We start from the raw sequence: 27,072 nt of genomic DNA on the forward strand, positions 1-27,072 counted from the left end.
AATTTTTATGACACAAGTTGAAACACAAGCAATTAACACAGCATTACATCCACCACTATGCTGTTACAAATATGTAAATGACACGGTTGCGGGATTCACATCTACAGAATACATACTTAATTTTTTCAATCACATTAACGCTATACATCCCAACATCAACTTCACATGTGAACAAGAAAAAAGCAATCAAATATCATTTCTTGACCTCAAAGTTACAAGAACCGATACACAACGTAAAACAGAAATCCACCGAAAAATCACCCATATTGGACTATACGTTCCTTGGGACTCAGCACATGAAACAAAACAAAAACTCAACATACTAAGAAACCAAATAAACACAACTATAAAACTATGCTCACCAAATAAAATTAACGATGAATTAGACAAAATATAACAATACTTCATCAACATCAATAAGTTTCCTCCACAAACCGTAGAAAACATTATACGCACACACCTAGACAGAAAGCAAAATCAACCAACTAAAGTAAATATATCTTACGAATCAAAAAATCACAAAACCATATACTGCTGCATACCATATCTCCCAGACATCAGCAGAAAAATAACCAATATTTGGCAAAAACTAGTAACAAAATATGACATTCCAGTTGATAACAAATTTATTCAAAAACCAGGCACAAAACTGAGGTCTATACTATGTAAAAACTACACTGACAAACACCACACCAACATTATTTATAAAATACAATGTGACAACTGTCACGACTTCTATATTGGAAAAACAAGTAGAAAAATGGAAACCAGATTCAAAGAACATAAAAAGTCACCTTCACACGTTTTCGAACACTAAGTCAAATAAACACAACATAACCATAGAAAACACTCAAATACTAAATAAAGAAACAAACGCAAAATAAATAATATAAAATTCTATATTCAAACATCTAAGCACGCCCTCTACATTCCGACACTCAGTTACACAACCCCTTTCAAACATGTGGTCAGCTTCCAGTCAGTTACCTCTTTCTTTTTTGTGAACCTGACGATGACCGAAGAAGGTCGAGACGTTCTTTGCTCCTCTACGTAAAATATTTTCTCAACCCAAACGAACCGTTTTTACACATATATTTTACAATAATAATTATGTCTACAGAAAGCATATCAAAAACGTTTTTAAGTTTCTTCAGTTTTACAATGTTCTTTACGTTGTTGAGTGCTAAACAAGTTTACAAATTATTAAAAGATATACATTCTAGAGCTATAACTCAAAGAAACCAGGTCATGTCCAGAGAGATATGCAATCCAAACATGACATGATATGAAAACACGAAAATAAATTTACCAGACCAGAGCTGCTGAAATTCAATAGAAAAATATTTTGATGCTCTGCGCTAGCAGATTAGCAGGTATCTGTTCTGACATAATTGTTTTTTGTACTGAATACCTTAATACTGGTATCATATATATTGATTTTGATAAACAGAACATGAGACGACTGTCGAAACTCTTTTCTCCAGACGATTGACTTTCCATATCAAAGAAATGGCCTCGAGTAAAGGATCCAAGTTCGTGAAAATATTCAACCTATTATCGCATAACTGGAGCGATTTCGTAAAGTCCAAGATTTATTACTCACTTTTCAAGGAGTTTTCACGCAGTTCTTACGCATTGTAGAACGTATTTATTTGTGATAGCCATTGGGGGGAGATTTGAGCATGAATGAACAAGACCTTTGCAACTTCCAACTTATTATTCAAAAGCATTTTCTAATTTTTACGTTTTTGGAATGTTAAATATACATAACAATTGGTAAAAAGTGAAACAATTAACTTTTTTCTCATGTGGTTTATTTCGTATTTCTTAGCATTTTTATGCTAAAAGATACTCATTTTGCAAAGGAGTGTGAAATCATCTGGTTAATATTTTGGGGTTAAAAAAAACGAATTTATCAAAACTTAAGGACGCTAAAATCTCAATACTAAGAAGGATACAAGGAAACGTTTGAAATGTAGAACATTCTTTGTCGGGGATAGAATGGAAAGTATACACTTCAACAATTGAAGTTATTCTTGAGAGACCGTTAAGCACATCAGGTCTTTATGGAACTATGATCTGTTTTTGTAACTATACTGCTCATTCTCAAGAATCAAATTCCTACTGTACACCGTAAACAGTATTTCAACTCTATTCAACTTGTATAATATTTGGTACTTATGACAAAAGATATGGTCTTTAGGTGACACTTTTTGTTGGACGATGATAGTACAATAGCGAGAAAAATGAAGTTCATGTATAGTAAGGAATTAAAATGAAATTTAACTAGCTTTATTTCAACAATTATTGAGAAAAATGAATTTCATACACGCTGAGGATTTAAATGAAAATTAGACTAATTTTATTTCGACAGAAACTAGTCGTTTGTTTTGTTCTAAGACTTCCTCCTGAATGTTTTTTTTTCATGAGAAACTTAACGTAAAAAGTAAATCACCAAAGTTGAATAGTTGATTTAAATACTAATTAGACAAACCAATTTACCAAATAATTAGATCGGTGCAAACAACTCATTAAGCTCAACTCCGTTGTTATATTACTTAAGGTTTTATCAGTTAATATTATTAATTTTGATTAGCTAGTACCTTATAATAGTCTTCGTATTTTTTAACATAAATCTCTGACAGACATAGTTTACTTTTCGAAACTTTAATGCCAAGTTTGTGTAATTAGAGAAAATATTGTTGTATAACATTCTTATGGAGAATTGAGTACATTATATAAAAATAATGTTGAAAATACAAATCAGTAAATCACGCTACAAGAACAGCTGATGTCCTATTTGTACCTACTTTGTACTGGAATGAGGTCAACAAGGTATTAACTCATAAAGATAAGGCTTCTAGTCACACAATTTGTTCAGCTATTGGTATTAGTATAGCAAATGAGTTCAAAAAAGTATGAATTCACAAGATAAAGCTTCTAGTCAAACATTTTGTTCAACTATTGGTATTAGTACAGCAAATGAGGTCAACAAAGTATGAATTCACAAGATAAGGCTTCTAGTCACACATTTCGTCCAACTCTCGCGTGTCTCAAGCATTTGAAGAATTAAGTGTTTTCATGCTATTCCATATGAAGACATACTGGATTTCTTTATTAGGTTGAAATGATTACTAAGAAAATCGACTTCCTTATACATTACGTGAATTATGCTCAGCCATCAAGAAGGATTGGTGTCCTTTGAACATGATACTCTTGTGACAGAGCTTTTTGTAATGTAAACAACTCTCGCTGTAGGAGTATTGTGGAAATGCGCGGTTGTCAATTAAACCATGACTGGACATGGTGACATGAACTGCAACAAAGGGACGAGGCCTTAAAATCGTTTTAATATAAAATACAAAACCATTTCAACTGCAACAAAAGCTCTGAAGCGTATGAAGAAATATTATTTTGTATAAATAACACACTCTGTGTTCCATATATGTGTGTGTGTATATATATATATATATTTGTGTGTATGTTAAAAAGTCTAAACGTAAATAGTTACAAGTAAAGGAAATAAAGTAAAGCGTTACAAAGAGATACAGCAGCAAGGAGTATAACACATGCAACCATAAAAATAAATATCCTGTCAAATGTAATTTCTCTTTGCAAGACTCAGTAGTGATATCGTATTATAACTTTAACAACATACGCGGTTCTTTAAACTATGGGCTTTAAGTCTTGCTGTTTGGAAAAAGAAAACTTTCCTAGGTTTGTTGCAGTGATACCGTTATATGATGTTCTATTTGATTTATATATTAAATTTAACATAATTTCATTTAACATACTGTTAAGACTCACATTCATTATCGTAAAAAACAAGCAATGAATTGGTAATAGAGAAGTATCACTAAATCTTGAAATAAAATATTTATTCAAATTTTACCTTCCATAGAGGGCAGCCCATTTTCTACGTTGAATTTTCTAGAAGATTTTGATGACCCGAGACTCTGATGCTTTGGAAAATCTGTGAAATTTAAAGAGGGTTTACCAAAATTAATTGATATATCAAATGCTTTGGAAATTATTATAGCAAGCGCAAGAAAAATATACACATATACAAAAAAATCGCTTAGCAACAATATTTAAAAGTATAGAAAGTACCTTAGAAACATACTTTTATTTGTTTCCTTCAGTGTTTATTATTTGTTTGTTTAATAACATGTTCACTCGACATAATAACAGCATTGAGTGTGGTCTACTTTTATTCTTTTTGCCGGGCTGAGAGTCCAAGGCTTAAGCTCTGACACTAAATTTAACTTTTAACTAGATGACCCTCTTCTAAGCATTAGTTCAAAATCCTTCAGTGTCTTTGAACAATAACCCATACTGTTCAAGTTGAAAATACAAATACAAACAAATAACAAGCGCGTGACAAACAGGTAATTCATTTTTTTTTCTTGAAAACAGCTACACTATTTAATAAATGGTTCATAGGAAAACTAAAATTAGACATACTTCTAAATTTAAAGAAATATGTAAACAAGTTCTAACTCTTGCAAAGTAAAATGACAAAACAAAACCTACACAGAAAAACAGTTCATTTTCTTATGTCATGGTATTCAGTAGAAAACTTAGATGGTTCAATTTCTTTTTCATTAAACACGAAATAAGTCTCATATAATGCGACATATAGTCAAAATGGTCGGTAAGGTATCAAGGCTAAGGCACATTTATTCCTAATTTGGAGAAGTTAATTAGATAGAGAGGGCTACCGATTGTCAGTACCTGATACACGATTACACTTATTTGCCGTTTATTTTATAAAGTAACTTCAACAGAGAGTCCAAAGCATGTTCAGTTGCGTGTAATGAGTTAGCTTAACAAGCTAATCACTGAGACACGCCCGGCCCCTATATGTTGGGAGTTTAGAATTGATATAGCAAAATACTTATTTAATTAATATCAATCACGTAACATATTGCATTGTTTGATTTCTCTTAATACCCTACACATATGACTATTAAAGCTATTTATAAATATATGTAAATTTCTGATCAGATCAAGTTAATCAAGGAAATTAAATATAAAAATCATTGTTACTTATAATGATTAAAATGAATCGTTTTGTTAGTTGGTGAGCCTCGAAGGTTAACCATATCGATCCAGGTGTGGGTCTATAGTGAAAAATAAACCATGACCTGACGTGGCGACATACACTATAACAACGTGTCGAAGCTCCAAAATCTCTTTAGTATGATGTACACAACCCTTTGACAGCACATGGTGTGTGTGTGTGTGACAGAGAGAGTTTTTCATTCTGAGAGTTTGTGTTGTCACCTAAAACCTTTGTTATACTAATATTGAATAGTGTTAACAAATCGACTTTGTCTTCCCTTAATTTGGAAGAGCAACACAATACCAGCGCAGTAGATGAATAAAACTGTATGAAGAAGGTACTCAGTATCTCTTTGTTCATACAGCTGCAGTGTGAGCAACAATAAAGTGTTAAAAGTAGCTCATGAGGAGGGTATGTGGCTACCGTGCTATGATATTTATTTTATACCAGCCTGAGATCGACAGAAATGGACAGGAGGTTAAAAAGAGATTAACTGATAATCTTAAATCTACTAATATCTGATTTTGCAACATGAATATTATGAAAACATACGCCTATATTTAATTACGAAATTTGTAACTCACCCCTGTTTGTGTGCTTAAACTTCTCCGCTGCGTCTCTGGAGAAAGATGTAGATGTTGGTATTTCTGACAAAGAAAAATAAATAAACCAGTTTTGATTTATTCATCGTCACTATTTATGCTGCTTGTTTTAATTCGAATTAAGTACTGTTTTTATGTTTTCTGTTTTTTTATGTAAAATATTTTGCATTACGGTTTGTTAAAAAAAATCATTTATCTATTACCTTTTGTTAGAGTTCTTACTAGCGTGGCCCGGAATGGCCAGGTAGTTTAATCTGAGGGGCGCAGGTTCGAATCCCCGTCGTACCAAACATGCTCGCCCTTTCAGCAGTGGGGGCGTTATAATGTTACAATCAATCCCACTATTCATTGGTAAAAGAGTAGCCTAAGAGTTAGCGGTGGGTGGTGATGACTAGCTGCTAAATTAGGAACGCCTAGCGCAGTTCGCCCTCATGTAGCTTTACGCGAAATTCATAAACAAACCTACTAGTGTATTAAAATAGTGGTTTTCAACTTTTTTTCGCTACATGAACCTGCAAACACTCTGTAAAAAATTATAGGTCATGATACAGCTGGCATTAATATTAAAGCAACATTTTGACTAAAGTAAATATGTTAGTAAAAGCGTTTTTTTTATACCATTCCAGAATTAGACACTTAGTTCATAATTATTGGAATTTAGCCAGCAAAAAATGTACTTCCAACAATTTAGCGCCGTCTCCGTCATTATCTGCTTGGTCATCATGGCAAACAGGAAAAAACTGTCCAGTGATTGAAAAAACCGAATTATTGTAAAATACAAGTCTCGCGTGTCACTTTCCGGTGTTGCTACACAACTTAATGTGCCAAAATCTACTGTTCAAAGCATAATTGCCAAGATGAAGCTTACAGGATGAACTACTAATCTCCCTCGTTCCGGACGCTCCATCAAAATTCCAGAGAGAACCAAGAGGAAGGTTATCAGAGAAGTTAGTAAGAACCCTCGTTTAACACGTAATGACATACAGAAACTGGTAAGGGAAACTGGGGTTGAAATAAGCACCTCTACAGTTCTGGGTTCAAAGCATGCCGTCCTCGTAGAACTCCGTATTTAAAGCCTGTTCATTTAGAAGCACAATTGAGGTATGCAAGAAAGCATGTAGATTAACCCTTTACCTATTGGAAGAGTATTCTTTGGTCAGACAAGACTAAAAAAGTTCGCTATATTTTCCGCAAGAAAGGGGAACGAAATCTTCCAAAGAACACCCTCCCTACAGTTCTGGTGTAGGCAGCCTTCATCGCGTCAACGGAATCATGAAAAAAGAAGAGTACGTTGATATAAGCACTAATATCAAGAATGATGCTCGGAATTTGCGGCTTGGACGTCGTTGGATCTTCCAGCACGAAAATGACCTCAAGCACACATCGAAATATGTCCAATCCTGGTTGCAGAGGAATCATATAAGCGTTCTGGAGTGGCCATCGCAGTCACCCGATCTCAACCCAATTGAAAACGTTTGGCATGAGTTGAGGACCAGGGTTCATCAGCATCATCCCAAAAACTTGCAAGAGTTGGAGGCCTTCTGTAAAGAAGAATGGAAGAAAATGCCTGTCGAATACTGTCAAACGATCATGGAGGGCTATGAGGAGAGATTGCGCCAAGTAATTCACCTAAAAGACTTCACAACTGACCATTAAAGTAGACACACGAACACTTTCTGCCCCTCCTATGTTTGGTTATTTGTTTATACACAGTTTATTTGTCATTTAATTTACATAAAACTTTATGTAGATATATGTTAATATAATATTTATAACATACTATACTTTCATTATCCTAATCGTGATACTTTTTAAGTTATGAAGAAAAACTACTCACGACGCAGGGGTACGAACACTTTCTGTCGTAACTGTACATATATTTTATGGAAGATCATATTTGTTTAGTCTATCTTAGCAACTCTTAAAACATTTCATAGCCAAAATAGCTATATAAAAGAATTAATATCATACAATGCAAACCAAGTAACCTTAACAATATGAAACAATTGCTACTTGAAACCGTTAGTGATTGTTGAAATTCCTGAATTACACAATTGAGGAAAAACAAGACAATTGAACACTTCATAAAAACATCACTTATTCACAGTAAAAGTCATCACCAAGTCTCTAACAAAACCATGGTTGTGAATAGATGATGTATTTGTGATAATTCCTTTTCATTCGCTAGAGATTCTTAATCACAACATTTCTGAAGTTTCTTTTTTACAGAATAGTTTTATATAGCAAAATTTTTTAAAATTTAAGATTTTTCTTCTGTTATTTACATAGTCATAGTAGCCTTTTGCTCCACAAGGCTCTTCTCTCATAAAAAAGTTCATTAATATTGTGATAAGGAATCTCCAAATTACCGGAATGAATTATTACAGATATGTGATAGCATATTAATGCAAATTTAAAACTTCATGGCTCTTACCATAAAGTCGAATGGTACCTTCTGTGGATCCCAATGAGTTTTTGGCAAAACAACTATACGTTCCAAAATCTTCTGGTTGTAGTTTCCGTATTGATAATCTCATATGGACTTTGTAAGATTTTGCTTTTGATGAAACGTCAAACTTTTCATTTGATAGAATCATTTGTCCTCCTCTTTTTTTCCAGAAGTTAATAGAAACTGGATAGGCCTCACTGTGGCAATCTAAGGCAATTTCTTCTCCAGCATGTGCACCAACCAATTGGTTCGGAACCCACAGAACTGGAGGAACTGCAGAAAGGGTTGAAACATCAGCAAGTGCAATTTTTTTTTTGTATTGTTAATGTTTTAAATCTAGCGCCTTTAAAATCGATGACAGAATAATTTTGATTGGGATTGTTATTTATTGCCCAAAAGAATGACATATATTTAAGTACAAAACATGTGGAAAATGGGATCATTCATAGGTCGATCAAATTTAACAACTTTTAACAGCTCGATTCCGTTTATTAGGGTCCCCCGCTGAAACATAGGTGAGACTACAAATTTAAAACACTAAAATGAGGGGTTAGATTTCTCTCGATAGACACAGCAAGCAGCCCAATGTGGCTTTACTATAAGGAAAACACACTCAAACACACACTGTTTATTATGTAATCTCCATTTTATAACTTTTTTAAAAAAACTAACATCAAATAATGATGCCGAACCTCAACTCCTTGCCTTCTCTAATTTACAAGGTGAAAAAAAAAACACTCATTTTTGTTTTTCCACATAACTAGTTTTTTGTTTTCATTTATTTATAAAAGCTTATACGTTGTAAATACCATTTACTACTTAATGATATAACACATGTATTACAGGTTAAAGTGTAATTTGCCCATAGATTTTTTCTTATTCTGTTATAAAAATAAAATCTAATAAATTATTTTGGCTAATGTTTTTATTTTTGTACTTCATTACCTTCGAAATACGTTTCAACTCATTCTAATTTCTGTTTCCTCATATGATATTAAAGAAAGAAAAAAATCTGGTTGTGTGTAATCGCATTCATTCTTAAACTTGGTTACAGTAATCATCACGGTTTCTATCTGTTAAGACTTATACATCAAAGAAAAACACTTACGGATAATTAAAAAAAGTATTTTGCTAATTTCGCCACCTACAGCTAAATTAATTGATTGATAATTTGCTTCACGAAAAATTATCATAACCGTAAAATAGTTAGAAACGATATTTTATTTTATTAGCATCAATGATGCTGACAATTCAAATATATAAGAATATGGTCAGAGTCTGCAACTCCTAGTTACAGCAGTACTTACACTGAACGTGAAGAGTCTGCAACTCCTAGTTACAGCAGTACTTACACTAAACGTGAAGAGTCTGCAACTCCTAGTTACAGCAGTACTTACACTGAACGTGAAGAAGAACCCGTCTGCTAACTGAAGGCGGTACTCCATTGGAAGCTATACATAGGTATGCACCCATGTGGACACGAGTTACTCGAGATATGTTTAAGTCCTCACCCTCGTACGACGTATCTAATGAAAATTAAAAATAATTCAACGACGTAAAGCCTTTTTACTTCTTATTCAAAGTTACATTTGTGCCATAAAGCCAGAACTTAGGTTTTCATATCCATTGTGGGCACAGTGTAGATAGACCATTGTGTAGGTTTCTGATTAAGAAAAAACAAGTCTAAAGATGGAGGCAGTGCAAACCTTGTGAGCATTAAAATAACTTTGATAGATATTGCTAGAACAGATTGAAAAGTAGAGTAACAAGTGTTTTCACTAAAAGTTATATTTTCTAAACAACAAAGCCTGAAATTTAATGTTTGAGGTCCTTTCAAATTTTTGTCGAGACTTCTTTGTAAATGAGACTACGTCGTTAATGCATTATGTTACTGCATAAATAAATACGTGAATAATTAATCAATGGCACGTATTTCGTGAATACATTTTACATATTTCATGACCATTGAACAAAAATATTTTATTTCAGACTTTGCATTCCATTTTGTGCAAAATTTTAACACGCTGCAGTTAACTGCCGATCAGTTCAAGAAATTAGTTCACAAACAACATAGGACACAACTAACATAGCTATACAAAAATTACACAATTAATCAATGTGAATGAACGTGGCCTTGACAAGGAAAACGAAGTTATAATAGACATCCAAAAAACATATCAAAACTACTAACAAATAATTTTTAACACACAACAGCTATTCAGGAGAAAGGGAAGATGTTGTTGTTATTTTGTTTGTTTGTTTGTTTTTAATTTCGCGCAAAGCTACACGAGGTCTCTCTGCGCTAGCCGTCCCTAATTTAGCAATGTAAGACTAGAGGAAAGACAGCTAGTCATCACCACCCATCGCCAATTCTTGGGCAACTCTTTTACCAATGAATAGTAGGATTGACCACCCATTGTAACGCACCCACGGCTGAAAGGGGAGCATGTTTATTGTGATGGGGATTCGAACCAGTGATCTTCAGATAACGAGTCGAGTGCCTTAACCACCTGGCCATACTGGGTCCGAGGAAAGAGGTCCGCTTAGTACCTAACCTTTCCAATACTTTAATACCTAAATGCCGTTGACGACTGGAACGAAGTTCATTACACACTTCACAATTTGACTACACTGTTTTACACAAAGACCGAAACAACTGACTATTCATTTTTTTAACTAAATTTTTAAAAATTTGTTTACAATGTTTGTGACGAAGACTAAAGTAAATGTTTAAGTTTTTATTTTGATCTCTGCTTGTTTGGTGATGTACATTTTTAGCTTGGGCAAAATGATTTGTACAAACACAAAAACAACATTTCATATTGATGTTTGATAACTCACAGCCATAAATCGCAAAATGAGCTTAAAATTTTCGCTAAATAACCAAATGCATAAAGTGAACATAATACACATACACACACATATAATTAAAATTCATAATTTCTTTTAAGTTTTCATTACTTTAAAGTCCGACCATAGTCTTTTGGTTAATGTATCGGACCGAGGGGCTATGCTCCCCAATAAACTTAGCCCTTTCAATTGTTGATACGTTATAACAATAGGAAAGAATTTCACTTCTCATTTAAAAGTAGCTGCTTGAAGAGACTGGTAAAACCAAATCGTTTCCTTCCCTCTGGGCCTCAAAGCAAAATTAGGGTCAGCTATATCTTAGGAACAACAAAAAAATCGTTTACTTTTCTTAAATACCTGATCCATATTGTGACATGTGTGATACAGCAATTGACTCATGTGATAATATAATTCCCTCCTTTTATCTGTTTAGTTTAATAATTACCACTTTGTATATTTTGATGGCATTTCTCATATTATGGAGAGAGATTTATGACGGCGCTCCTTGTTTGCCACCACCAAACGTCTACTTTTGAAATTACAAAATATTTCGGGCCGGGCACGGTCTAGTAGTAAGCGTGCTGGTTTACACATCGAAGGGTCCAAGGTCTGAGCCCGCGATACATGCTGATCATTCCTCTCATTTTCAGCTGTAGATGTGTCATCAAAGTGAAAGCGATTCATTGGGTTAAGAATACTTGTTTAGGTTGTGAGTATTGCTGCTCTATCTTTAGCAATTATTTCTGACAATTTGAGCTTTAGAGCCTGATCTAATGATCTGGCATACGTGTCACATAATATATTCTATAACTTTACTTCCAAAATACGAGTATATTGTAAAATACTTGTCAAAATATTTCTTCTCTTCAGTAATGTTTGTTTATTTGTTGTTTTATCCGATTTTTCATTCTCCACAAATACAATAAAACATAAGTTACATTGCCATTAACTCTAAATCTGTTTTAGTTTTAAAGTGTCAAAATCTTACATCAATCTTAAAATATTAAATTACGATAATTTAAACTTACTCATAAGTTTCTTGCCGATACCTAGAATTAACGGTATTGGTTCATCATCTTCTCGTCTCCAGGTTATATTAGGTTCTGGATAGCCTTTGGCTGTACATGACAGTGTTACATTTGTCCCTTCTCTGGTGACAATATCCGACGTACTTTGATCAACAATTATATCGGGTGGAACTAATACAATAACAAAATTAAAAGTTATTATTCCATGTTTGTGTGTGTGACACAAAACATACGTACGTTTTTGTGTAATTCTGACTACAAGTAAACTTGTAATTTACTCAAATATTCTGTTGATATCTTATTACTAAATTTGGGCAAACTCTTCGTTTTATTACTTCGAAATGCAGTAAAATCAGTATTTCCTCTAAGAAGAGTTTTTATTATTATTATGATTGTTTGAATATGGTTTACTTCATAAATTTAATGAAATTAAGTTCAATTTCTTCAAACAGTTTTGTCGCTATAGAAACCAAAAAAAAGTTTCACAGCTTGCACATTTCATTTGCAGATTATACATTTATTTGTCGAATACGTAAAGCAATTCGACACAGTATTAAATCGAAAAAATTACACTAGGTCTCTTTTTGAAGATGCAAGAGTAGGATGGAATATTTGTAAAGAAAAAAAACTTTTTTTATAATCAAAAGTAAATATTACCATACCTTCAACACAACTGTTCTTATATACTCTATTATGTACTTAGCTACAAAGTTTGAGCATTTCATAATTGTGTCACTCGGCATAAATATTACAAATGTTCCCATACTTATATCTAAGAGTAAAATGATGTAAAACTGGTCTTCCGTTGCTCAGAGAAGCACACAAAGATAAAGATCTACAGATGGATAAAAAAATAATTTGAATCAAATAGGGACCATCCATAGTTTTCAATAGGACTATAAAACCAAAGAAAAAATTATTTATTATTTGTCTTTATTTTGCTTCATTAGGAATGAAACACACAAGACAAATTATTCAGGATATTGACATTAACTATACCCATCTTAAAGAAGAAAATAATTCGAAAACAGCATTTTGTGTTGTTATACGGATAGTTTGTTAATATTATTGCGATTAAATATGACTTATTGTTATAGTTGCGCATCTATTTCTAAAAAAAAAAACAACAAACATAAATCTTACACTTAAAAAATAAAATATCGATAATTTTATGGCAATTATTTAAGTATAATGGAAACAAACACATATATATACATACCTATGACTTTAGTTTGTATGTAACAATGAAAACAATTTTCTAAAATCCAATGAGTGTTTGTGTACATTCTGGGTAAGCGTTTAGCATAGGAATGTTCGGCTTTGGCGACTATTTCTGGATAAAATTTGAAATTACTGCGCACATTTTACCAGCACGTTTTCCCACGAATGTGACACATTATTTGATGAAAATTTGTTAGAGATGACACACAATCACCAGAATCAACAGTTTCCTTTAACGAATGTTATTTCAACAAATACGTACTAGTTGTCAAAGAATAGTAACACTGTCATTCGTTCTCTCTATTATCTTCCATTTCTAGTAACACTGTCATTCGTTCTCTCCGCGATCTTCCTTCTTTAGTAACACTGTCATTCGTTCTCTCCGTTATCTCCTTTCTCTAGTAATACTGTAATTCGTTCTCTCTGTTACCTTTCTTCTCTAGTAACACTATTGTTTCTTCTCGCCGTTATCTTCCTTCTCTAGTGACACTGTTATTCGTTCTCTCCGTTATCTTCATTCTTTAGCAACACTGTCATTCGTTCTCTCCGTTAGCTTTCTTCTCTAGTAACACTGTCATTCGTTCTATCTGTAATTTTTATTCTCTACTAACACTGTTGTTCGTTCTCTTCGATACCTTTCTTCTCTATAAACACTGTCTTTCGTTTTTTCTGTAATCTTCCTTTTCTAGTAATACTGTGATTCGTTATCTCCGTTATATTCCTTCTCTTGTAACACTGTCATTCGTTCTCTCCTTTATCTTCCTTCTTTAGCAACACTGTCATTCGTTCTCTCCGTTATCTTCCTTCTCAAGTAATACTGTCATTCGTTCTCTCCGTTATATTCCTTCTCTTGTAACACTGTCATTCGTTCTCTCCTTTATCTTCCTTCTTTAGCAACACTGTCATTCGTTCTCTCCGTTATCTTCCTTCTCAAGTAATACTGTCATTCGTTCTCTCCGTTATCTTGCTTCTATAGTAATACTGTCATTCGTTCTCTCCGTTATCTTGCTTCTATAGTAATACTGTCATTCGTTCTCTCTTTAATCTTTCCTCTTTAGTAACACTGTTATTCGTTCTCTCTGTTATCTTTCTTCTCTATTAACACTGTTGTTCGTTCTTTCCGTTTTCCTCCTTCTTCAGTAACACTGTCATTCGTTCTCTCCATTATCTCCCTTTTCTAGTAATACTGTCATTCATTCTCTCCGTTATCTTCCTTCTCTAGTAACACTGTCATTCGTTTTCTTCGTTATCTTCCTTCTCTAGCAACACTGTCATTCGTTTTTCTCCGTTATCTTCCTTCTCTAGCAACACTGTCATTTGTTTTTCTCCGTTATCTTCCTTCTGTAGTAGCACTTTCATACGTTCTTTCTGTTATCTTTCTTCTCCAGTAACACTGTCATTCGTTCTCTCTGTAATCTTGATTCTCTAGTGTCACTGTTGTTCGTTCTATTCGTTATCTTTCTTCTTTATAAACACTGTCTTTCGTTCTTTCTGTAATCATTTTTCTCTAGTAACACTGTCTGTCATTCGTTCCTTCCGTTATCTTCCTTCTTTAGCATCACTGTCATTCGTTCTCTCTATTATCTTTTTTCTCTTGTAACACTGTTGTTCGTTCACTCTGTTATTTTTCTCTTTTAGATTATTGTCGTGAAGCAATTTTTCAATTTCATATTCTGTTAACTGTAATAAATAATTAGGGATTTTCACCGGTTTCGATATTCATACTGGTTGTTGGTATAAAATGTGATCATTTTTTTTCAGTTCGTTAATTATTTGACCACGATTCATTATATCAGAGTACTGAGAATTGTAAAACAAAGATGGATTGTTTTGCAATGTTTTGATAGAGGAATATTTTGCCAGTCCAAATTTGATGTCATGTTTAGGAAGTTGATTTTCCTGTAATTACGGAACAGTTTATAATAAATTCTAAAGACTCGATGGTATTATTAGTCGTTGCAACAGTTTATAGTAAACTGTTAAGATTCGATGGTATTACTAATTTTTACAACAATTTTGGAACAAACAGTAAAGATTGTATGACATTATTAATTGTTACAACATTTTATAGTAAATTATTAAAAGTGGATATTATTACTAATTTATTAAAAAACACACCAACTAAACATATTAGTAACATTTTAAGTTTCATGTCGATTCTCGTTGAATAATAATTTAAGCTATCCTATTCAATCATGTGCGTAAAATCATGTTAAAGAGAACGGTTTGTCTTTCACTTTTAACAACTTTTGTTACTTGGTATTAACCTTTTCTTTAAAACTATTTGTTTATTGTTTTGTTTATTGAATTTCACGCAAAGCTACAGGTTTATCCGTCTCTTATTACCAGTGTAAGACTAGTGGGAAGGCAGATAGTCATCATCACCTATTTGGAACTCTTGGGCTACTCTTTTACCAACGAATAGTGGGGTTAACCGTACATTATAACGCCCCCACGGCTGAAAGGGAGAGCATGTTTGGTATGACGAGGATTCGAGCTCGCTATCCTCAATTAGTTGTCGTCATTTGCTGGGTTAACGAAACAAACAAATTTAATATCTTATTCTAAACGAAAGGATGGATAAAATATGACATTGTCTAGATGGAACAAAATAACATGATCAATTACATCAAGGTTACTGTCTGTTTGATTCTAAACCTAAAAAATCTTCTGCGTTGTTCAATGAAGAAGTACAGATTTAAACATTCTTTTATTACTTGTTTACAAAAGCCAATGTAATGCTTCAGTAATAAGTTCAAATGCAGACAGACAGAATGGGTCTTAGCGGCATGCCTTGTGCGTGATCTCTTGGTAACAAAAACAATACAAACTCTGGTATGAAGCTTATTGTTCCATAGAAGTTCCCGTATTCTACTTTTTGTATTCTGTCCCTTTGAAAGAAAATTTGGTTTTGTTTTCAGTTTCCTTTCCTTCATCTGTAGAGGACTGTTAACTTTTAGAATCGTAAAGATGTTCCTTGATTTTCTTCATTATCATAGGTTTCAAAAGAAATAACAAACTTATTTACTCTTATCAGAATCTCTAATAATTAAAATTGTTTCAGAATATCTTAATTGATTTTGATTAAGATTGATTTTTCAGACTTATTTTGTTTTTCGATATTTCCTATCACACTGTTTACAAATAATTCTCTAACTTAAAACTGCTATAGTTAGTGTATCATGGCATGCATCAGTAGAACTCGGTCATTTTTACGGTGGTGGTATTTAAATGAAGCTATGATTGCAAAACGTGAGTGGATAAATGTTTTCTGAGGTTCTGTGGTATTTGTGCTATACGTTTTTAATGTGGAGATAGAGTGCAACGCACTTCAGTAAAAACTACAAATGATATAAATAAAATCGATATCTTTTTATCATTTATTCTGAAAAGTCAACACGTTTTCTACTTTTTAACTAAAATGTGTACTTGTAGTACTATCAAATGCTGTAAATTATTTTCTAAAACAACAGCAAATCCTAATTTATATATAATCCCAATAATTGGTTATCTTTTGACAACACTTGCATTCTTTCTACAATGATTCCCAAGCTATCATAACAACATACACGTCTCACTGCGGTCTCCTTTTCATGACTAAAACTAATCACGATATCTACAAACAGTTTCTGTATAACGCAGTATTTTAACTAAGCGTAAACAAAATCTAACATGTTAATTTCAATTATCTATGAAGTGAATTTTTTGGTGAATGCAGAAACTTTGTCATTTCAAAAGTGAAAACTCTCTATCTCTCCACATTTCAGGTGATTAAATGTCACAGAAATATCTATGTCCCTAAAATTATCTCTGCTTTAATCCAGGAAGATTTATAGAGATTTAGTTTTGTTCTTCAATGTAAATTTTAGAAGATGTTTCGAAGAAACAAGTTTAATAAAAGTCAGATTAGATTTACAAACTTTTACCCAAAGACGTGGGCAATAGTGAAAGACTTTCACAATCGCCGTAACTTCATACTTTCTACTGTACCCTTGAATCACTCGACAATTCAAGTGTGAGAATAAAAATGTGGCATTTATTATTAACAACTTTTCTGTTGTGTGTGTTATTCTTTTCCAAGAGTTTATGACGTATTGGTACAACTACACCTCTACATATAAATATATATATTTATTTTTCTGGTTGAAACTTTCAGTTATTTTTCAAATTATCACAATAGTTCCTTTATATTTGCATTTCTTATAGTTTTTCGTGTAATATTTCCTACTTCTCGCTTTCCGTCTGTGACGATTTATAATTCACTATATCGTGACACGAAAAGAAATGAACAATTTGAAGGAGACACTGAGATTATTATAAGATAATTTTAAACAATTTGCATATTGACGTCATTCTCAATACATTTTGAAAATGATGTAAATGTAAAAGTAAAAAAGCGTAATTAATAAAGGTAACAGATTATCAGAAAACAGTCATTTTGAAAAGAACGATGCGCGCGATGACAGAAAAACATATACAAATGTCGGTTACATCTACATTAGTATTAAAACACAAGTGAATTGATAAACAAATGATCATTCATTCTTTACTTGAGTAGTACCTAATTAAGTTATGTTAATAAACTTACTAGTTACCAAATCCCAGCTTTTACCAGCTAAACTATGCTGATAATTATATACTCTTCAAAAAAAGAAACACAAAAGGGATATTTTTGTTATTTTAAAGAGATATATTTGTAATAACGTTACAAGCTCAGAGTATGTGATGTTACACGTGTTAAGGTACTGATTGTCAGACCAAAATGACAATAAAAGTTGTGCTCTTTGAAAACGGAGGAAAACATCGGATTTTTCACCAAAACGCATGCGTGTTCAATAAATTTGTTTGAGAGATCTGCATGTTCTGCAAGTGCAACATGTGCAAAATCCCTATAAAAGTGACGGGTTCTCGGTTTCCATAGCTCAGTGTTAAGCTTCCGACACGCAATACAGTTACGTCAAGACTGACTGAAGCACAACGAAACAGCGCCATTGGTCGCTTGGAAGCAGGCTTATCTCGATCAGTTATTGCCAGAGCTGTGAATGTCCACCCAAGCATCATCACAAGGCTATGGAATCGTCATCAACAACATGGATCAACTCGTGACCGTCCACGATATGGCAGACCTCATGTGACCACGCCCGCACAAGATCGCAACATTCGGTTACGTCACCTTCGGGATAGGACCACCACTGCGACGTCTACTGCCTCAACCATACCAGGGCTGCGTAGCATTTCCGATCAGACCGTACGCAACCGTCTACGAGATTCTTAGGCCCCATGTGCAACCCATCATGGTGAACGTCAACGACGTTTTTCAACATGACAACGTCCGTCCTCACACAGCCCGACTCACCTCTGTCTTCTTGAGACACCACAACATCAACGTTCTTCCCTGGCCCTCCAGATCACCAGATTTAAACCCCATCAAACATCTTTGGGACGAGTTGGACCGATGTCTTCGACGGCGACAACCTGAACCGCGGACTCTACCTCAGCTTGCAGCAGCTTTGCAGGCTGAGTGGACAGCCATTCCACAGGATGTGATTCGTCATCTCATCGCTTCCATGGGCAGGAGATACCAACCAGTTATTGATGCTCACGGGGGGCATACTCGTTATTGACGTTGAGTGACGTTAAACTTCACCTAGTGAGCGTGGACTTCGCCTTTGCAGACTTTGGATGTTCAGTCATACAGAACTACCCAGAATAAACTTGTTAACAATGTGTCTCATATTTTGCCTTTTGCGTTTCTTGTTTTGAAGAGTATATTAAGAATATCATTACATTTAACTGTAATTAATTTCCAGAATCAAAGGACTCCAATAATAACGCTTGTTGCGCAAAGTTTATTATGTTACCAAAAAAAATTGGAACAAATTCAAATGAAACAGCAGCTTACTCAGATGTTCAGTACCACCGGTCAGTAATGTTCAGTTGTTAGTTAGAACAATGTTAAAAATACATCATACTGACTGGAGTATTAAAGTAAGCTTGATATTTGAGATGAAATTAGATATAGAAAAATAAAACAGAACTAGCTCATGTAAGGTATTTCTTATATGTAATAAACCCTTAAAATGTCCTTACATTTGTATGTGTGCATGTTTGTCACAGTTTAACAACAACAAAGAAATTCAATAAATCAAAAAATTTACCTTCCTTCCTAGTTTTTGTTTATATCGAACTTAAAAGCATATAATGCATTTGTTTTACTAATCTTATGCGTAGGTTTAACGTTTAGGAAGAAATTTTATTCATTTTCAAATCAGTCTTAAATTAGCCCTAGAATTTAAAAGAATTTCATATAATTCTATCCAACATAATCGGCTTTATAATTGGAATTTATAAGGAATGGAAACAGGAAAAGTAACAGTGAATTTTGCTTTCTGTAAACGTAACTTAAAGCAACGTCTCAGAACTATAAGTATCAAGGATGTGAAATACGTAAAATCTCTAATGTACTTCTTTAAGAGGATGATGACAAATGGAGTTTTGAGTAGCTTATTTTTTTATTACAGAAATGTGATCTTGTTCAACTCAATAATGTACTGAAGGTTCATTTCATCTTGTGCATCAGAAAAATAAAAATGATTTGATGCCGCTGAGAAATATCTAGAAATTTTTGAAAAAAATCTCATCTAGCTAAATCTTGCATTACCAAAAAATATTTCATTTTAATTATAAAGATAGTTATTGTTAGGTAATACTCAGTGTATACTATAGTTATAAAGATAGTTATTATTACGTAATACCCATTGTATACTATAATTGTAAAGATAGTTATTATTAGGTAATATCCAGTGTATTCTACAATTATAAAGATAGTTATTATCAGGTAATATCCTGTGTATTCTATAATTATAAGGATAATAGACTACAACTCTTGGAGCCCCGGCATGGTCAGGTGGATGAAACACTCGACTCGTAATCTAAGGGTCGCGGGTTCGAATCTTCATCACACCAAACGTGCTCGCCCTCTCATCTATAGGGGCGTTATAATGCGACGGTCAATCTCACTATTTGTTGGTAAAACAGTAGCCCAAGAGTTGGCGGTGGGTGGTGATGACTAGTCGCCTTCCCTCTAGTCTTACACTGCTAAATTAGGGACGGCTAGCACAGTTAGCCCTCTAGTAGCTTTGCGCCAAATTCAAAACAAAGCAAACTACAGCTCTTGGACTACTCTGATAGAATAGCGAAACTTAATAGTCACTATTATGGCGCATCTTTGATCACAAAATATTATGTGCACTTTTTTGACCAAGGAACTTTCGATTCATGGTCCATTTCTCTAATTATTAAACTATGTTCGACATCCAGCCTGTTAAAAAGTGCTAATGGCTTAATAGCCGCTTCATCTTAGCTCGGTATAGCAACTCTAGCCTTATGCTCATCCGAACAGTAGTGTGTGACATTATAGTGATTTATTAATGCACCTATTAGTTCTTGATAGTATCTTGGTTGATAGTAGTGTTTAAGTGTGCGTTTAAGTTACAGTGGCCTCTCTGGGGATCGAACTCAAGATTTGTGCGTTTTAAGTAAAACTATCATTGTCACTCTGGGGAACTACTGTTTAAGAAGAAACAAGTAATATCATCCTCGTTGAATTATCCTCTTAACTGTTATTATCTTCGTTGATAGAAACACCTAGCTAACAGTGTTTGATATTATTTTCGTCAATTGATACACTGAACCGTTTACTTGTAATAGAACAAAGCCACTCTGGGCTATCTGCTGTGCTTACCGTGGATAACTGACCCCTGGATTTCAACGTCCTAAGTTTGTAAACTCACCTAACAATAGAACTAACAAACAGTAGTTTATATTGTTTTTGTTGATTAATGCGCCTAACATTAAAGAAATAATAAAACTTACCTCACATACGGAACACATAAACATTATTTGTTACCTTCAAGCATAGATTTAATGTTCATTGAAGAATTTTCTGTCAGTGTAAACAAAACTTTACGTAACCCTCGCAATCACGATCTTTTAACCAATGAAATTTTCTTAAAAAGGCTCCGGCGTAGTAACTTTAATGTTCCTAATTTAGCAGTGAGATACTAAAAGGAAAGCAGCTAGTCATCACTACCCGCCGCCAACTATTGAAATACTCTTATATCAACGAATAGTGGAATTGGCTGTAACTTTGTAACACCCCACAGCTGAAAGCGTGAACATGTTTGGTGGGGCGCGCCCTCAAATTGTGAGCCGAGCGCTCTAACCACCTGGCCATGACAGACCCGACTTTAGATTACACTATCATTACTAAGACACAAGTTGCTCTTTAAATGTAGAACCAGATAGCATTATAGTACAGAAATTACAACCACAAGCTAATGTTTAATGAGTGAAATCAAACAAGTGTTAATAAATTTAAAGATTAAATAAACAAAGGAATCTTACAATAAGTAATAAGAAAATTATAACGTTAATTGAGTACAATTAAGTGCAACAGAAAGAGAGTTAATATATTAGACATCTTATGACTTGTGTCTGACATGACTAATCCAGATTAGCTTCTATTACTTCAGAAAACAAGTGCTGCGGAAATAAGAAGTAATAAGTAAAACTAAATCCTGAGAAATAATAGAAAAGTAAACGTGACAAGATTAAAAAACTCAATAATAATAATAAAAACGAAGTAAAATTAGCGACTACATTGGTAAATATGACAATAAAGTAATTAACAAAAATTAATGTATCTTATACAGGAGACTGTATGTAGCTTGTGTTAATTGTATTAAGAATTCAGCATAACAGAGGTAAAACAATGGAGGTCAATATACTTTAGTAATTAATTATCACCTTTAAACAAGTTGTTATAATTTTTAAAATTAAAAACATCTGCTTTACTGTACACTTTGATCTTGAATGTTTGATTAACGATGTTAATATCTAAATCCAAGTAACGTGTTTCGTTTTTAGTGATAGATGTTTTTATAAGAATACGTTATAGTGGATAGTTTGGTTTGATTGTGTTAATTAGTATCATGAATATATTTTCAAGTAGGACTAATATACGAAGTTTTATTATAGATCTTATACTAATATTAATCATGTACATAAATTGAAGCTTTAATACATATTAATATGCAACTTTTGAACTGAAGACAACACCTGTAGTATTCCTTGAATTTGTTGGACGGCATGTTGACCGACCTGCACAAATGTGTTTTCAAGTAAAACATACACAGCTTACAAGAATTAGTTTAATGTGAAAGAAGGGAAATATTTTTATCTAACGTTGTTACAGGAACATCTCAGTTTATTAACACAAAACATTAGTTTACCAAAATTATTAAGAGATCTTGAAATAATTGGTGGAACACTATTTTTTCGATAGGAGTTTAATGTGAATAATAGTAGTATCTAAAGTGCGATGCACCTAACTAACAGGACTTGGTATTATTCTAAGTACGATGCACCTAACTAACAGTCCTTGGTATTATCCTGACTGAACGATGCACTGACGTAAGAGGTATTTGCATTTAATTACAATTTCTTAATACAGTTTAAAGTGTTGTTGTCTCATAACTTTATTAACCTTGCAAATCGAAATATCCAATCATGCATATATTCCACAGAATTTGATAAATTAACCCTTTATACAACGTGTATATATAACCCTTTATATATATAACGTGTTGCATAATGAAACCTAATTTACCTGACTAAACATAGCACAGTCTGCACTAATCAAATTGTCTATCCTGCTGAAACATGAAATTTAAATTATATATTATTTAGCCACTAAAACCTAGAATTCTGTTCGCTTGTCAAGTGTCGTCGTTCCAGTTAAAGATCGATATACGATCTTGCTTACTCATTAATGTTAACGCCCGATTAGAGCAGGCTACCTGCTTAGAACAAAATAAAAAACAAAAATCAACCGTGTAATGAGCATAGCCATTGAAATATATCTTCCTTGCGTGCTTTCTTATGAAGATTAGAAAACGTATTTCATTTGCTGAGTACCCTCGTTGCTAACGACATTTTCGGGAATAAACCCAATAATAGCTCACGAGGATCGATTACGTTAGGAGATTTAGGTTATTCCTAATAAATGAAAAATGAAACTAATCTCTATAGTAAATGAATAATAGGAAAAATAGAAAAGGAAAACAGTACTGTTAGGTATAATAAACACTTTAACCAATACTAATAATGAAAGCAACATAAAAGTAAAATAGGACTTACCTTACCTAAAGAAAACATAAACACCAGATCTTAGTTTCAAGTACTGTTGTAGTTTCAATGTTAGTTGAACGAGGTAATATTTATATTTAACTCTTAAAATATTAAACACATCGTTGTTCATTTTGTGTCATAGAATAAGCAGAATCTTTTATATTGTATTGTTCAGATTGAATATTCTTACCTAGTACGTCTAAATATCCAACTTGACTCATCATGGGAACTGTATTTAACTGACACATGTAACCTCCACGATCTGACTCTTTTACGTCTTTGACTTGAAGGATGAAGTTTCTGTTGTCGCTGTGGCTAAGACTAATTCGGTAATTTCTTGTAATCACGTGTTGGTGAATGGTCAAGATTGCTTTCGTCTCCACCCGAATCCAAGCTGCCTGATTTATAATTTTCATTAAACAACAACAAATAAATAAAATACCAAGAAAACTGAATGTCAGGTTGGTTTATCAAAACATGTTAAAATTAATTTTCAAACATTTTTACATCAACTGCATGTTAATTCTTCTCGTTTAAACAAATTGACATTTTCACTACTTCATGAAGTTCTAAACGAATAACTCTATTATGCTGTGTGACTTTTATACTAGTAAGTTCATTATCTTATAAAATATATATTTACAACAGTAAACCTGTCTAATCATGTAAAAAATTAGTATTATAAATACTTGAAGGATATTAACTCGCCACCTATTAACCTGCTTTGTTATATATATATACATATTTTAGTGAAGTTAAATAATAAAATCATAAGGAAGGACTACATTAAAAATAGTAAATCTAAACCTTTGACTAATTGTATAATTTGTTATTTGAACTCAAACACAAGCCGAAGCAAAAACTCTGCATCAACTGAAAAGATATCAGCATACAAGTTACAATGTGGGGTCATAAAATGTACCCTAGATTTTGGAGGTGGCTGAGGAAGTAGGTCCCACATAGCAATGGGGATACACCGTCTTTTAATCTTAATCTCTATTCACCAGTCTCATATAAGAAATAAAGAGAAACTGTAGATATATAATTAGAAACAGAAATTAGGAGAGCGAGATGTGGGTGCTCAAGCACATAACGTCCCACATCTATATCACCCTTCACTGCCTGCAGACAATTGTGGGAATGTGACTACTTTCCAAAGTAAAGAATTAATTGAAATAAAAAAATAAAGTACAACCATTTGAGATAAGTGAGATAAAAACTTACCTCTTGCTGTTACCATTCCAGTCCCAAATATTTTAGAAAGGTACTAATTAACAGCACAAGAAATGAACTATACCAGCATGAAGTGAAGTATCCCATAGAGCTGTCTAGACTAGTATAGCTCCCAACCACCACCCATTCATCAAGTTCACTGTACTCAAAACAAGTATTTATATGCGGCAAGGTGTACATCCGCATAAAGTAGTGCCAAGTTGTCAAATGACCTTATTCTTAACTAAAGATAGTTATTAGAAATTTGAAGTAAATTTTACTTACATTTCCATTTATAGTTCTATATCTATTGCTATTCTTTATTTCTTATGTGAGATAGGCGAATGGAGATTAAGAACAATAGTCTGTGTATCCCCACGGCTATGTTGGTCCTACATCCTCATTCACATTTTATAATCCCACATTGTAGCTTTTACTCTGGGATATTGTTAGTTGATGCAGTTTTTAATTTGTTTTTGTTTCGGCTTGTTTTTAAGTTAAAGTATCAAATTATATATATATATAGATATATATGACTCCATTTTTGCAGATCTTATGCTTGTATGTACATGTGCTAAAATGCATATTTTATCACATGCTGATCTAATGGTTTGAGTTGATGAACTAATTCGGGAAATAACGTTTCGTTATCGAACAGAATTGTCGGTAAATCACATTTACTTACTTATTAATGAGTGACCTCTGTTCTGGATGAAAAGTTGATAAAGTAAGGCATGATTTATGTTTTAAGTTATGAACTAAAAACATCCAAAGTTGGTAAATTACATCTCTCCCTACCTAAATACTGGCAACAATTGAACTGCAGAGTATTCATCAGTTCGGGTTTATTTATTAAAATTTAATTCTAATTTAGAGAATAGGATATGAGCAAAATTAAAAAACATGGCACCCATCAATAACCTCCTACAAAACAGTATTGGTTTTATATATCACGCTCACCTACCCTTGAAATTCATGACCATTCCATTCCATGCCAACGTATTCATAAAGTTCCACAAATATCGTTATAAATACAGTAAATGAAACAGCTAATTAGAAAATGTTATTTAGATATTTATAAAATAGAGGCCCATTAAGCGTACACCATTGTGCTCATTTTAATAAAGCATGATGGAATTAATAAGCACTTGACGAAATTGGGTTTTAAATAATTAAAACGTTGAAAATAATTATGGAAACTCTGAGGAATAAAACATAATACGTAATTGCCACGGAAATATCATCACTTTATCAGATGAAAAGTAACTGTAACAGCGTACAAACACGTGTAGACAACTTACATCCACCTAATTGGGAAAAAGTTTCATACTGTTACAAAGTCTATAAAAGCAGACGCAGACATACAGTGCCCAGTAGTAACAGAGTAAATCTAGTATGTCTTCAGCAACTAAAATACCACATCCTTAGCATATAGAAATCAAAGTTTTGGCTGTTTAAGGATATTAAGAAATGAGGAAATACCCACTTTTCCCGCATACAAGAGTCTGAAGACAGTGGAGAAACTAGCATTAATCTTAATAAAAGTAGTAACAAAAACTTTCGAAAGGTGATGCTAAATACCTTGTTGTGTGAAATTTATGATATAGAGGACAGCCGAGCACAGATTCTGCTAATAATATAACTGTAATTACGATTGTAAATGTTATTTTAAGAATATAAGATATATACATATTAACACAAAGCAGTCTCATTGGCTGAAAACCGTTGTTGAGTAGAAGTACTCAAAATCAAAAAGTTTAAATAGGCGTCAGATCACAAAATGGAATAAGTAAAGCTGGTCACGCGTGAATCCGATTTCAAAATGTTCAGTAACAATTAACTACAGTATGTTCGGTGTGGAAAAGAAGAGTTATATTATAGTGAATACACAACTCACAATAAAGCGTTGTCATAAATCAGCATAAGTGTGAGGTTACAGCTCAGCTAACAGTGTTACTGTCGTACACAAAATTAATATCACCCTGAATACTTAAAAGTAAACTACGATTTTCATTTATCACGCCATTCCAACAGAAAAAATACTCATCAAACAGATATTCACTTCCCAGTAAGACTCGTAATTTGAGGGTCGCGGGTTCGAATCCCCGTCGCACCAAACATGCTCGCCCTTTTCACCGCGGAAGCGTTATAATGTGACGGTCAATCCCATTATGCGTTGGTAAAAGAGTAGCCCAAGAGTTGGCGGTGGGTGGTAATGACTAGCTACCTTCCCTCTAGTCTTACACTGCTAAATTAGGGACGGCTAGCGCAAATAGCCCTCGTGTAGCTTTACGCCAAATTCCAAACCAAACCAAAAAACTGAATGAACACAAGCTGCTAAGCATATACAAATGTGTTGACATGATATTGTGACAGTTGTGAAACCAACGCTCACAACCATGATCTGTTAGTATTCTTGAACTTTTGTTGGCTTATGTGATGTCACATATCATA

At 33.3% G+C, this 27,072-nt stretch overlaps 1 protein-coding gene across 3 annotated transcripts in view; it reads right to left on the reverse strand.

The window, feature by feature from the left end:
- Window positions 1-27,072, reverse strand: part of LOC143249489 (lachesin-like) — a 103,075-nt gene that overhangs the window by 5,315 nt on the left and 70,688 nt on the right. For all 3 annotated transcript variants that reach the window (XM_076499416.1, XM_076499415.1, XM_076499417.1), the window contains exons 3-8: window positions 23,597-23,804; window positions 11,995-12,165; window positions 9,514-9,642; window positions 8,102-8,389; window positions 5,650-5,712; window positions 3,893-3,973 (exon numbers count right to left, since the gene is read on the reverse strand). In XM_076499416.1, the coding sequence (XP_076355531.1) occupies window positions 3,893-3,973; window positions 5,650-5,712; window positions 8,102-8,389; window positions 9,514-9,642; window positions 11,995-12,165; window positions 23,597-23,804 (940 nt within the window). The remainder of the gene's footprint in view (window positions 1-3,892; window positions 3,974-5,649; window positions 5,713-8,101; window positions 8,390-9,513; window positions 9,643-11,994; window positions 12,166-23,596; window positions 23,805-27,072) is intronic.

The sequence above is a fragment of the Tachypleus tridentatus genome, chromosome 4 (genome assembly GCF_004210375.1).
Source record: "Tachypleus tridentatus isolate NWPU-2018 chromosome 4, ASM421037v1, whole genome shotgun sequence".
NCBI classification, from domain to species: Eukaryota; Metazoa; Arthropoda; class Merostomata; order Xiphosura; family Limulidae; genus Tachypleus; species Tachypleus tridentatus.